General features: G+C 41.0%; 2 protein-coding genes across 8 annotated transcripts in view; one reads left to right on the top strand and one right to left on the bottom strand.

Annotated features, from left to right (window-relative positions):
• The window catches only part of SNX8 (sorting nexin 8), a 27,305-nt gene extending 13,890 nt beyond the window's left edge, over positions 1-13,415 (top strand). For all 5 annotated transcript variants that reach the window (XM_040574719.1, XM_040574717.1, XM_040574720.1 and 2 more), the window contains 9 exons: positions 77-194; positions 3,051-3,172; positions 3,532-3,612; positions 4,573-4,733; positions 5,144-5,276; positions 6,363-6,431; positions 7,247-7,396; positions 7,800-7,949; positions 8,691-13,415. In XM_040574719.1, coding sequence (XP_040430653.1) covers positions 77-194; positions 3,051-3,172; positions 3,532-3,612; positions 4,573-4,733; positions 5,144-5,276; positions 6,363-6,431; positions 7,247-7,396; positions 7,800-7,949; positions 8,691-8,804 — 1,098 coding nt within the window. In that variant the 3' untranslated portion in view covers positions 8,805-13,415. The remainder of the gene's footprint in view (positions 1-76; positions 195-3,050; positions 3,173-3,531; positions 3,613-4,572; positions 4,734-5,143; positions 5,277-6,362; positions 6,432-7,246; positions 7,397-7,799; positions 7,950-8,690) is intronic.
• Positions 10,851-14,521, bottom strand: part of NUDT1 (nudix hydrolase 1) — a 25,879-nt gene continuing 22,208 nt past the window's right edge. For all 3 annotated transcript variants that reach the window (XM_040574723.1, XM_040574721.1, XM_040574722.1), the window contains one exon: positions 10,851-14,492. In XM_040574723.1, coding sequence (XP_040430657.1) covers positions 14,320-14,492 — 173 coding nt within the window. In that variant the 3' untranslated portion in view covers positions 10,851-14,319. The remainder of the gene's footprint in view (positions 14,493-14,521) is intronic.

Here is a 14,521-nt window from a genome sequence, read left to right as displayed (position 1 = left end):
TGGTAGAAAATTAATGGAAATGCTGCTGATTGTCCAGCCTGTGTATTGATTTTTTTAATTTTTTCCTCTATTGCAGAGATTCAAATGCTCAGTCTACAGGAGATATAATGACTTTGTGGTGTTCCACGAGATGCTGCTGCAGAAGTTCCCGTATCGCATGGTGCCAGCACTACCACCCAAGAGGATGCTGGGAGGTAAATTTGGGTCGCTCTTTTGTCTGGAGGGGTTGCGGTGCGGGTATGATCAAGATGAAACCAATGAAAATAAGTACGTGAAAGAATTGAATGTCCTTGCTTCTGCTTGGCTCAGAAAACAATTCTGAGAATTTAATGCATGATTTGGAGCTGTGAATTATTGCTGTCCTGGAAGTCTTTATAGGTAACATAATCAAAAATTTCAGTGTGTGTGTGTCTTTTTTTTTCCCCCCGTACATCTTGGTATCTAATAACCTTTCTGGTAAGATTCAAGGAGTAATTCTACAAAAAAGCATGGCAGAGTTGCGGCTATCATATTTTTAGGAAAATATGTTATGATGATCATGTGTGCTTTGTGATGATCATACGATCTTTTGTAGAATTGCTACCGTGCTGTTGAACAACTCGAGTATGTAGCGCAGCGTGCTGTTTTGTGAGGTGCTCAGAATAGGAAAGGTTAATGGAAATGCCATTGTTTTTCTGGAGCGAGAGAAGACTAAACATAAAAAAAAAAAAAAAAAAACATTATAAGGCTTTAGACTGCAGAGAAACTTATTGTGTAAAAACAACAGCCAGTGTGTAGGATAACCAGAAATTAAAAACTGAGGCTGGAATGTCAGTTCACTCAAGTATATTGTAGCTATTAGAACAGAAACCAACGAAGTATCCCAAGCCTGAAAGCATGCTGAAGTTCGTTCTGCTACATTTTTCAATAATCGAAAATACTGGCATTGTTTTTAAACTTTTATTATTTAAAATGATGCATATCTGTATAAAATTCTGTCTTGTTTTATGCTTTATCTGTGGAAGAACGAGCTTTTCACTGGTTTGTCTCCTGCCTGTGCTGCTAAGCTTGTTTCAAAAAATAATTGATTTCAGTCAAGAAGTCTGTGTATTGCTACAATAAAAAGGAATTGGTAAACAGTGAACAGAGCAGGGTTTATAGTGAACCAGAACAAGGCAAAATAATACTATTGAAAAGCTTCAATGGTCATATTTTTTTTATGATGGAATGTGAATTGTAAAGACCTTTCTTTTGAGGTTGCGAAAAGCAGTCTGTTGAATTTGGCTTGATTCAGTGTTCTCAGCCAGAATTTCCAGAATTTCCACTTCATGCAACACCTGTGAGCAAAGTGACCTTCTCTGATTTATCTTGGTGGAGAGAGGATGCTTGAAAGAAGTTTCCAATACATACACTTTTGTCAGTTGCTTATTTCCTGGCGTTTCTGATGTGTTGATACTTCTGTGCGTTCACTGGTGCGTTTCTTCCCATACGTATCAAATGTTTAAAAAAAAAATCTGGCAGGATTTGTTCCCAGACTGCGCTAGTAGTACAGTCCTAACATAGTCCGAAACTGCGTGGAGGCAGAGAGTGGTGATTTGCCTTTAGTGCAGTTACTCTGTATATGGAAAAGCTGTGTAAGTGGTGTTAAATAGAAACTGCAAACAGGAAAAAGGAAATGGAATGGGTAGTTCTTGTTTCTGAGTATGTTAATGTTCTGATAAATGGAACTGTACAGCGCAGTATTTGACAGATCAGTGTAGATGTGTGACTCTTGCATATTCCTTAGTCCCACTGCCCGATGGATAAAGCTGTTGACTTGTACGCTCCTGTAGTAAGTTACTCTCTTACCTCCGTGTTGGTATAACATGGTCTTGGTAAAACATGGCGTAACATCTGTCTGTCAGATGAAGGAAGACTGATAGTCTGCTCTGCTCATTTTGGAGGATGGCAGCAAACTGGGACAGATCATGTAGGAAGCGAGTAGATGACTTCTGAAATCTCCGTGTAGGCTAAAGTATGAACAAACCACAATCAAGATGTGGAACACTAATGAATGAAAAAAATAATTTGATGATCACCTTACTAAAGATAATTACAGAGACTTCCTGCAGCCTGTAAACTCCCAGCTTAAACATGAAGGCACCTTTTGTAAATTTTAGGTATCCATTTGCCTGTGCATTCTTTTAATTTCAGTTCTGTTACTTCCTGTTCCTTCAGATTTATTTTAATATATTTTTCCTCTTTTCCTGAAAAGATGCTAGCATCTCTGATTTACTGCTTTGCAGCAGTATCACCTGATTGAAACTCTTTCCTGCTTCAGGAAGGAAGATGAGCTGAACTTCTTTTAGTTTAATAAGTAAAGACTTTGGGTGGATGTACTGCAGACTGTGATGCCGATAGATCTTCAGAGTTCTTTTCACAAGTCTGGCATGAAAAAGATGGGTGCTGATATTGATGAAGCAACTGGATAAAAACACAACAACAACACAACTTTATTCTCCCCCTACCCACAAAATGTCTAAAAGTGCAGAGGAGGCACATTTGAGGGTGAAACACACTGAAGCTAGCTTTCAGAATAGTGAGCAAGAACTATAATCATCTGTGGGATGATCAGTTTGAAACTGGCAAGTGGCGGTGTGATTTGCATCGCAGTAGCACCCAGGAGTCCCAAACAAAATGAGGTCTCCTTTGGAGGCCACCTACGGAATTCATTCAGAGGACTAAAGATCTTTGCGTCCCCACAGTTTCTAAGCAGAGAGTTCAGATCTTAGGCTTAGTTGTTTGTCCTGTTTACTTGACCCATCCTGTGGAAATCCACCCAGGGATGTAAGTGCAGGACTTCGGTAAGATGTAAAGAACCACTTGAAGGAATTGTTGTCCTGGTGGTCAATCCAAAAGATGTTTTTCAGAGAGCCAACGGAGTGCCGGTGACCATTCTTTGGTTTTGTTGAAGTGCTTTAGCAAGGTTTATAAGTGTAAGGAAATTATTGGACTGAGTGCTTTCTTTTTTCTCTTTCTGAGCAGCTGTAATATGTGGTCTATTAATTGAAGTTTAATGTTCCTTCCTGTAGCCGACCGAGAATTCATAGAATCAAGAAGGAGAGCTCTGAAGCGCTTTATAAACCTGGTGGCTCGACATCCTCCTTTCTCAGAAGATGTGCTCTTGAAGCTCTTTCTGTCATTCAGCGGCTCAGTGAGTACTTGTTAGTGGTAGTCTGAGTTTGCACATCTTCCCGTAACTGCTTTCCTGGGCACAGAGTTCAGAATTGCTTTTGACTTACACATTGTTGCTCCCCGTGACGAGGAACATTTTCTCTCAATAGATATTTCTACAGCTGGAAAGGGGAATGTAATTTCATTTGATGCCAGGATTTTGAAAATGGTACCTGTTCTTAGGGGAATACATGTTACGATTTCCCTTGAACTAAACCTAACCTGGATAAAGCTGTATCTGCTAAATTGTGCCTTACTATGATAATATGAGAGAACCGTGTGAACTGCCTGTGTTTCATTTAGTTCTTGCATGCTCATTTGATTCTGTCTCTTCTTTAGGATGTACAGAATAAACTAAGAGAGTTGGTCCAGGGAGTGGGAGATGAATTTATGACCTGCAGATTAGCAACCCAGGCCAAGGTATGTATATGTATTGCTTGCAACATAGAATTCAAGTTTAAATGGCTCTTCCCTCTGGGTAAATTAGTTACAACCTTTGTTTGGTGATAGAGACCTTAGGTAGGGGAGAGTTTCCAGAGTTTGAAAGACTTTTAAACTTGTAATTTTTATAGAAAGTATATTTGACTCTTAAAGACACGATATTTCTAGCTAAATAGTGGTTCACGAACATGAGAAAGATTGAACAGTGAATCCTGCTCAGAATGTGTTTCTTACTAATTAATTGTATTTGCATACCAAACAAATGAGCATACCACACCATTTAAAAGCTAATATCTAGATTGATATCTTCCACGTGTGTTCGTGTCATCGTTCTTTATTTTTCTCCCTGTGGGAGAGTAATTTGGATTGTTTTAGAGAAGTCAGAAGTTCTGCATTTATCTGCTTATCTCAGTGATTAGTGCTACGGCAGATTTTAAGCATACATTCACTTTGCTCATTGAGCAATTTTAGATTGAGTAGTTGTTCAGGTTCCTGCACTGCTAGCAGAAGATTTTGCAATCGGAGCTTAATTCAGGCTCTTACTGGTGATGCACAGGTCAAAAAGAGCTTAGCTGAACTTTCAGTACGTGCTTGACTTTGCAATACTGGCAGTTAAGTAGCTTCAGATCAGAACCTGTGGGCTTGAAACCTCACAAACCCCATTTTAACTTCATAGTAGAGTTGCAGATTTTGCCAACTCTGTCTGCACCCTGTATTTGAACCTCCTTCTACCTCTGAAAGTTAGGGGTATTTGTATGACGTCTGACTTGGAGATCTGAATTGCAAAGCTGATCTCTTCAGGGTTGCTGCAGGGTGGAGAGAGAAGGAGAGTGCAGAAGAGAAGTCTGTCTCTCTGCTGACTATATGATGTGCCTAAAATTAAGGTATGGGAGTATGCATCTGATACATCCACCAGTAATGTCTCTTGCACTTCTTCAGGACTTCCTTCCAGCTGACATACAGGCCCAGTTTGCTGCCAGCAGGGAACTCATCAGAAATATTTACAATAGCTTTTACAAGCTTCGGGACCGTGCAGAGAGGATAGCTTCTCGAGCCATTGATAATGCCTCGGATCTCCTCATATTTGGAAAGGAGCTAAGGTAGGTTGGGAGAAAGAAGACTTGCCAACGTGAACATTTCTGCTGTTGCTTCATAACTGAAAACTATTGTGAGGTTTACTTGCAAATGGTCTGGTAAGAATGGGTATTTCAATGCATGCTGTAGGTTATAATCAAGTTTTCCTACTGCAAAAGACGAAAACGCGTGCTTTCCTCTAGGGTTGCATTCCATAGACCAACAAAAATAAAGTGCAATATTTTGACGTTAAGGTACTGACCATGTTACCTCTTCCCCCAGTATATTCACAGCACTACTTCTGTGGCTGTGCAGTAGTAGCTCTGCACTGTGACCTGTTTGGACATTTGAAACTCTGAACTGCTTTCTGCAAATTAGTGCATGTGCTTGGTGGAGTTTGTCTCCTAGTTTTAAACATTAATTTCTGTTCTCCTAGTGCTTTAGGCTCAGACACTACACCGCTTCCTTCCTGGGCTGCTTTGAATAATAGCACCTGGGGGACTCTGAAACAAGCCTTGAAGGGTCTATCTGTTGAATTTGCACTTCTGGCAGATAAGGCAGTGCAGCAGGTGAGTTATTTATTTTTAACTTTTTGTAAAATGAGGAGGGTGCACTGGTATCTTTAGTTTCATCTTGAATCACAGTTTCTGTGGGGATAGGCACTTAAAAAGTTTAAAAGGGACATAGTAATCCAAAGGTGCATCCTCAGCCACCAGCCTGCTTGTTCCTGCTTGAATGAAAAACCTGGACTGTGTTTAAATGGGGAAAAATATAATGGGCAAAGGGGTGGAGAGAAAGGCCTGCTTTTTTTTTCCTTTTAAATGGTTATTGGACAAGTTAAGTTGTACTGCTCCACTGAGCTGTCCAAAAATCCTGCGTTCTCTTTTTTTACCTGCTGCAGAGAATCCAGAAGAATTTCAGAATCAAGTTTTGACATTCACGTTACTTAAACACTACATGAAAGTCATTCAGACAGAAGTGTCATATTCCTGTGTAAGCGTACAGCGTGATAATGGCTGTTAGAATGATGTGACATCGTGACAGTCTGGGAAGCAAAAATAATAGTTTTGTCTTCTTCTCATCTCCTTGTGTTAAAATACTTAGTGTGCTTTTATAGATCTGTTGGACTGGTTCTTTTTTTCTGCAGTTTATAATCCAGAGAGCTCTATTGATATAGGAAGAAAAGGCAGTATTTAGAAAAAGGAGGAAAAAATAAAGTGGTGAAACTTAGCTTGGTGTCTCATTTGTGCTTTCTGATGCATGAACTATTATGGGGAACATGCAGGTATTTATAGATTTAATGGATTAGTTATCTCGTAAGAAGGAAAGATGAAAGATTGGAGAAGTCTGCAAAAGCAAGAAATTCGAGGCGGAGAAAGCTGAAAGGACTGACACACGCAGGACTGTGAAACTAACTCCTCTTGTTATAATGATCAGTCAATTGGAAAAGCTGTTCCTGCTCCAGTCAGATCTTTGTTCTGCAGACTGAAGACTAAACGCCACTGTGACATCTGAAAGATTTTTGATGCAGTTGTGTAACCGTTGATACGCCCTGGGGAATACTGTGGAGGGCCTGCGTGGTGTAAGGATGTGGAGAGCTGTGATGTTGGTTCTTGCCAGGCTTACATAAAATGTACTTTTTCCTTGTTTTCTAGGGTAAACAGGAAGAGAATGATGTGGTGGAGAAGCTGAACCTTTTCCTGGATTTACTCCAGTCCTATAAAGTGAGCTCTGCTGTTCTTCTGCCAATGAAAAAGTTGTTTAGAACAAGCTTGTGCTTCTTAGAGGGTGTAACACCAACTAGATGGAAAACTGTGAGGCCAGTTCAGAGGCACACTGGGCATCTGGCAGAGGGAGGGGAGGGGCTGTTGGCCTTAGTTAGCTCTATAGCATTACTGATCAGCTATTCTTGTGATGAGATCTTGCCAAATGGCAAACCCTGCAAGAAATTCAGAAATACGACTGCTTGAATTACATGGATCAGCTAACCATTTTCCAGATTTAGCTGCTTTTGAGTCAAAACAGTGAATTAAATGGCTACTGCTAGGCTCATGGAGACAGTTCATGAGTTCAGTCACAAATGAAAGCATTTCTGTTGATATTAATCTCACAGTTAAATGCACTTTTTAGAAGCACCTAGTGAAACTGTGCTTGGCAGCTGCTCCTGACATTCCCAGGCCTGGACTGAAATAGAAGGGCACTGGCAATCTATTACTATGACTAATTGCAAGCACTTAATATTGAGAAGGTCACGGAAGATAAGTGGCCTGATAAGATCCAAAACGTTGGCTGAAGTGATGCTCCAGATTGCTTGGACCTGTACCACTGAGCTTAAGTGGCAGTTCAGTTTCTTGAATTCCCATCTGACAACATATTTTTGACCCTCTTGAAAATAGAAACAAAAATCCGCAGCGGAGAAATTACAAAGTGTGATGATGTGTTTGTGTTCCTGATGTACTTGGCTTGCCTCTGCCTGCCGTCCCTTAGCACTCTGCCCAGTTCCCACTAAGTACCTGGTTTTGTTCTTTTTCCTGTAAAGGACCTATGTGAAAGGCATGAGAAGGGGGTGTTGCACAAGCACCAGCGAGCATTGCATAAGTACAGCATGATGAAGAAGCAGATGATGAGTGCCACAGTGCAGAACAAAGAACCAGAATCAGTGGAGCAATTGGAGTCTCGGATTGTGGAGGTAGGACAGACACCTGTGAGAGCAAATGGTGGTAGCGGACTGCTGTAATGACACCACTATGCCGCTCAGTCATATCTGCAGAAAGCCATTAGACATGGTAACTCGTACTTTGGGTAATTTGAGATACCTGCTGTGCTTCAAGGAAAATGTATTTGTTTTCCTCTATACTTATTACTGGCTCTCTGGCGACGTGTCATTTGCAGGAGGTGTGGAAAGCAGCAGTCTGCGTGATGGAAAGTGCAGTTGTTGTCCTATCAAATGGGTCCAGGCGCTGCTTTTTTAGGTTCTTGTTAGGTGTTTGAATTGCCAGAGTGGTGAGGAATGCTGTTTTCTCCTGCTGCAAGTGAACCTCCTTGGCACTGTCTTCCTGGCATTGTATTTCACTGAATTCCTCTTCTTTCAGCAAGAAAATGCTATCCTAACTATGGAGCTGCGGAATTACTTTTCTTTGTATTGCCTGCATCAGGAAACACAGCTCATCCACATCTATCTGCCTCTCACCTCTCACATCTTGGGGGCCTTTGTCAACTCCCAGATCCAGGGTCACAAAGAGGTGAGTTCTTCTGGCCTATGCTCTTTTTCCCAAAATATGAGTGAGAATTTTGAACTGATTTATTTTTTCCTGCGGGTCTTCCTCCTCTAAGCATCTGTCCAGCTCAGATCTTTTAAAACTTCTTAATAAGTTACCTAAGATATTTCCAATAGGGAGTGAGGATCAAGGCTAGCCTTTCACCCTTTTAAAAGACTGCATCTTCTTATAGCAAGTTTTTTGTTGTTTTCTTTTTTCTTTTTTCATCTGTGTGTGGCTTTACCCAGAAGGTAAAAACCCAACTGTTAAATAACTAGCAATTCTGTAATGAATGATGTGTGCTTGCTAAATGAATCTGTTTTTTTGCTGTGCTACACAGGAATTATATGACAAGGAAGAACTTCCTTGTTTGCTCTTTAAATCTAAGAGCTCCCTTTTGTTAATCCCTAAATATGACCTTCAACATTCCCCATGCACAGACTTCGTTGCGTTCGTTGTATTAGAAAAGTTTTTACAACTGCAGTTTGTTCCTTTCCTTCAGTGAAGGAATTTGACCAAGGTATGGGAAGCTTCCCCTCCGTCTCTGCTCAGTCAATGTAGCACCAGTCTAAAAGGGGCAGTCTGGGTCCGCTGGACTTCTCCAAAGTGCTTCAGGAAATTTGTGTTGTGGTTTTGAGTATCCTGAAATTGCTGCTAAAATACAATGTGGTGAGATAATAACCTATCTTGTTGTCTGTTTGTTTTCTCTCCCTTTTTTCCCCACAGATGAGTAAAGTTTGGAATGAGTTGAAGCCGAAGTTGAGCTGTCTCTTCGTGGGATCTAGCAATATGCCAACTCCACCATTGTCACCTCCAGAGGGAAGCTTCTTCTCCAATTAATATTCTGAGCATCTAGCATGGAGCAAGAAGTGCAATCAAGGGAGGGGTGGGACCTCTACCTCCAGATGTTAGAATGGATCCTCCAAACAGCTTTTTTTTTTTTTTTTTATAAATACTGCTGCTTTGAGCTGCTCTCTGATTTAGACAGACTGGATGTGGGGCAGAACATACAGTCGTAAAGACAGTCTCTTAATTTTGAAACGCTCTGGGGCAGAGCTGATTTTTGTTATCCAAAAGACACTCGTCACAGGGTCAGGATGTGACACGGTGCAGTGAGGGCTGCAGCATTACTGCTGCTGCCTCTGCGTCTTGTACTAACAGCCCTCCAATGATGTTTATCTGCACACATGCAGACAAACTTCTAAAGTACTGAGATGAACAGGATATCTGAAGCACTTGCTTACAGAAGGGGGGTGGATTGCCTTTTAAGCTTGGGAGGGCTTGTGTTAGAGGCATATGTGCATAAGGAAAGCTGAAAGCCATGCCATTGACAGTTGTCTGGATTTGATTTCTTACTGATAGGCTTTTGAGCGAAAAACAAAAACAACAACAAAAAAAAACATGAACAAAGTGGTTGGATTCCTTAACCCAGCTGGGCAGAGGTCAGTGCCGCTGTGACACAGCAATTTTCCCAATGTATGTCAGTGTTGATTCAGTTCGTGGTTGCAGGGCAGCCTAGGGACTTGCTCACATTCTTCAGTTTGGGGCCAAAGATGACTGGGTTCAGGAACTCAGAGGAGTTTGCCTGGCATAAATGAGAAAAGAATTGAATGAAACACTCCTTAATTGTAAACCACTCCTATTACACAAGCAGAACAGCTACAGGGTAGCTTGTTTGTTTTCTTCTGGAGGTTCTGACATCTATCTGCTGAGTAGCTGTTTAGGGCTATTGGAGAGCTGCTGACCCGATGGCTGGTGTTTCCTCTGGTCTAATATCAGATGAAGTATCCTGTTAACACCAGTTACACCAGTAGGCTGGGACGCAATGTTGATGAAATTGATTAGCAAAAATCAGTATTTATCAGGATATTACTGTCTTTTCTGGCTCTAGATAACATTGGTGTGTGAAGAAAAGACAATTGAAGTGACAGTTCTTTAAAAAGAGCACGGTCCTCGGTAATGTGGTTTTTTTTTCTGACTGTGATAAAGGGACTAAACATTTTCCATGTCTCACTTTGTATCTCCAGTGACTTTCCCTCATGAGGGAAATGGCAGGGGGGAGAAGAACTTGCATGTCATGTTACCGTAGAGGAAATTGTGCATATCCTCTAGAGAAACTGATAAGTGAAGAAACTGCAAACGTGTGCAACAAAACTCTACACGAATAGGACTCCCCTGAACCTACCTTCTGTGGGACCAAATGAGTTGTCAAAGGGGAATTTAAGAGTTGGCATCTTAGCATTTTCTTTGAGTGGGTAAAGAGGAAGCTTGTTAACAGGGATGAATGCTCGCTGTTAAACTGGAACCGTTACAGTATTTTCTCTTTTGGGGGTACTTTCAGTAGTAGGAAATATATTTAAATCACTTAAATCCTGTAATCACAAAAGCTTCTTTTTGTCTTTTGTTTAGAAAATTAAATGCAACATGAAGATCTTCCTAGACCAGGTGGAAATTATGGGTTAGTTTCTTCCTTTAGGAGTAAGATGATAAGCTATTTGCCCAGATTCATGAGACAAGCATATCCACTATATACAGCCCTCCCCCCGATACGTGGTAAAGTGCACTTAATGTGGGTGAATTTCTTGGGTGCTGAGCCTTAAGAAGTGTGGAGGATGCCTGGTTTAACAACCTTGCTCAGAATACACTATCAAGAGCTTTTTATAGCAATTCAAATGTTAACTCTCTTCCGACTCTTTCCTCCTACGTACTGGCCTTGTCCGTTGAGGCACTAACTGCAAATGGCTGTGACAGATCTGATTCTCTCTCCTGAAGATTCCCAAAGTGATGTGGAAGAGGTTCTGTTCATAAGCCAGAGCAAACTGGCTGGGGAGGGAAATGTTTCTGCAGTATAATAACAAATGAGACATTGTCTCAAGAATGGCACAATTTGTTTTGTTTTGTTTTCCTGCTTGACATTGCCTTGACTAGGAAGATTGTTTGTGGTTAAAAGTGCAAAGAGCATTTTAATGTATTTTTGGATGCTCTTCATTCCTACCATCTATAGAAGGTGCTGGCTGGTTAGGGACTGTGACTTGCTTTGTCTTAGTACACATCCTTTATTAAGGTTTGTTTCATTGATGTGAACAGTCAAATTGAGAAAATGCTGTATGTTTTGGAGGAAGATCTGATGTTTTCTCTGTTTCTTGTTTGGCTGGGATAGACGACCAGGGTATGTTCCGTGGGCTAGTACTTCGTAAGTTCTGAATGAAACATTGCACTTCTCACATTTAGAAAAAGAAGTTGCAATTTCAGACTTCAGAAAAACAAAACATAAACACAAAAACAAAGAGTCGGGCTTTAGACTAATTAACTTATCTTTCCTGTTCTCCTTCAAAGCAATTATTCTTTAACTCAAAAATTCTGTAATTCAAATGCACAGACTGCTATCCATGTGCATAGAGCGCATGACCTGTAAAAAACTGGAATTACGTTGATTTGAGAAAACACCCACTCCTCCACTGTCAGCCCTTGCCTCTTCGAGGACAACAGTTTGGGGGTGGGATTTTCTTGTTTTGCTTTTTTTTTCCCCAATCTGTTCACCAAGTGTTTTGAGAACATAGGCCTAATATTCTCAAAGTTGATACAGCTGATGGCACTTTCAGCGTTTATTTCATACAGGACTGTCAAGCTTCTGTCTCATTCCTAAACAATGCACACTGTTTCATGCAACCCTTCGTTTGCAAACCTTGCCTCTGGGAGACTGGTCAGTGTGCAACTAGCAGTATCATGTTTACCTCAGTAGGTGAGGGATTTCCTTGCTGTACTTGCCCTGTTCAGTTTAGGGATGCGTCAGGCTTGCGGAGAGCAGCGTCAAGTACAGCTTCCTTGCTCTAGAGGAATGTAGCAGGGAATCAATCGAGTTATTTTCAGTTCTCTATCTATCCTAGTTTACAATGTAGGGGAGCCAGTACTCGTTACCTCTATGCTATTGCCCTCTGCAGCAAACAGTTCAGCTATATACAGGGGAGAGAACAAGACTTAAGTTGTTGGTCCCGTTGCTGGTAGAAGGGTAGATTGCAATAAACACTAAGCAACCCATAAGCCTAACTGAAGAGCGTGTGCTGCCTAGCCAAGAACTGATAAATGTAAGATGTAGCGCCAAAGAGTTAACGTGCCTTCTTGGATGGAAGCTTTCTGTGTAGCTTGAACTCATGGTGACTTCCTTGTGTTTAAAATAACAATTAGAGAAAAGGCCTCCAATTTTTTCTGTCAGTGTCTCTGTCAAATATCATGGAGATACCAGGGTAGTAAACAGTGGAGAGCCTGAAAAATGTCTTTATCAAAAGGGCTATTTGTTTTGGTCACTGTTAAGGTCACCTCTGCTCTAAGCTGTGAAGTGGCAATATACAGGCTTTCTGACTGATACCATGTGTTGAAAAGCTTCCCAACCTATTATATTTACAGTACAACTTTGGTCTTTGCTTCTTTCCCTCTCCTTCCATCTTCCTTGAACTTTGCTCCTTTTAACACATTTTCAACAGTACCTTGCTGCATTCCAGCGCTTTTACTCTTCTACTTTGATCATGCAAGGGTGTAATTCCTGGAATTTGTTAGAGGCTAATTCACAATCTTCAATTTCTGCTGTTTCTAGAAGTCAACGAGCACCAGCTGGGGACAGAATCAGTCTCCACAGCTGCAGCAGGAACAATAAATAGTCACTACTTTTTGACATGAGGTAAAATTCAGTGCTGGTGGAAGGAAGTATCTTCGTAAAAGGACTGAACTGACCTGAGAATAGGGGATAGCAAATACAAGTGCAGGCCTGAGCCACACTTGTTCTTTTCCTACCTAAATTCCTGGAGGAATAGAAAGTAATTTGCTCCCCCTTGACCATACAATTTACAGTTTCCACCAGGAAATAAATAAAGGGAACATAACAGGTATCAGCTGCCAGTCACTCCCTTTCCTACCGTGCAGTAAGGTTTTACATCCTGTTACGAGCAACTTATACCCTTGTGCTTATTTTCTCTCCTCTGCTTGCCTCAAGCCATTCTCTCCACTAGAACAGTCAGAAACCCTTACTGCTACGTCAGAAGCAGAGGTATTAAAAACTCTGTAAATAAGTCACTGTGCAGCACAAAAGGAAAGGTAAGAGTATAAGATGTTAACTCTTATCCTTTAAGTCTGACCTGTGGCTTATTGAGCATATGAAGAAAGGCATTTTTGAGTGGTATAAATTATTCAGGACTGCTGGAGGGAGATGAGAAGAAACAATCTTGTTCAGAGGGTATGAATTCTGCCTGCCTGGAATATCCTGTATCTTTGCTTTGCTCAAATAGCCTTATGTATGAAGCACTTTATCCAAATGCAGGAATTAAAGAACTATTACTACAGCTGGTAGACTGGAAATGTTTACAGATCCTATATTACATTCCAAGATTCTATCTGTAAGTGTTATATGTGTTTGTAAAAGTGTTTAAAAGAAAAAAAAAAAGACCTTGTATAAAGTTACAGATGTGATGTGTTATTTCTAGCAGTTTGATTGAATCTTTCACTCCCCACCATGCCGAGCTGGGCTGAACAGGTCACCTGCTGCTGGCATGTGGCAGAGCCTGCAGCCGTGGGTGACTGCGCTTTGTGACACAGACTTGCTGGAACCTGGGTGGGATTTTGTCTGGATTATTTTCACCTGTCAGTACAAAATGCTTGAAGCAGCTAAGTTCACAGCGGAAAGTCCAAGTGAAAACAGGGCTCAAACAGTGCGATACATCTACTTCAGACTTTGTTTTCTTAACTCCTATAATCTTCTGTTGCCTTCAGCAGGAGAATTCTGAAAGGATCACTACCTAAACTTTTCAAAGGGTTTTCACAGCACTGATCAAATGTCACCTTCTCCCAGGAAGTAATACTACATTGGGAACTATATAGAAACGGGCACAGAGAATATACTTGACAGATTCTGCTGTTAGTCTGAGAAAGAGTCCACTTAGTGTTTCTGTGAAAGGAAGCCAATTCCTGAAGGGCCCTTAAACAGTCTAGAAATTAGCCAGATGTTCATAATAGGAAAACAAATTCTTTTACTGAAAAACATTTTTAATCTTTTTTTTAAAAAGATTTCCAGCCATGATGGAAAAGCCTAACACACTAACCACCTGAGAAACAAGGGTTAACTGCAAGTTCTTCAGAGTTGTCTTCAAGTAACCGCTAAAGCATACTACAGTCAGTGACTTCATAGCATGGAAAGTCTCGTTACATCTGTATCTGCTTTAAGAAATGCCCTTATTTTCTTTACTTCCCAGTGAACTGGCGGATAAATCTCCTTTGCTGGGGAGCTGAGAAAGGAGACCCCTGTAAGTACTCATGGCGTTCTAGCTCAACGAAGGCATCATGTGTGATGAATGCTTCTGTTTTCTTCTTAAACTTCCTCCACTTCTTTCAGGGTGTGCTCCAGGATAGTGTCTTGTCCTTGGAACTTAAAATAGCCATGAAACTTCTTTTTCTGAAGCAGCAGGGGAAACCAATAGCTATCATCTGGCCACATCTGACTGAATGGCACCTCATCCAGCTGAAACCACTGAGGCCGCATTTCTGGTGGGAGAAAAACTTGGGATGAAACT

The sequence above is a fragment of the Cygnus olor genome, chromosome 15, assembly GCF_009769625.2.
Source record: "Cygnus olor isolate bCygOlo1 chromosome 15, bCygOlo1.pri.v2, whole genome shotgun sequence".
Classification (NCBI taxonomy): domain Eukaryota; kingdom Metazoa; phylum Chordata; class Aves; order Anseriformes; family Anatidae; genus Cygnus; species Cygnus olor.
The sequence above is the reverse complement of the archived record's forward strand: the minus strand, read 5'-3'. Positions and strand labels throughout refer to the sequence as shown.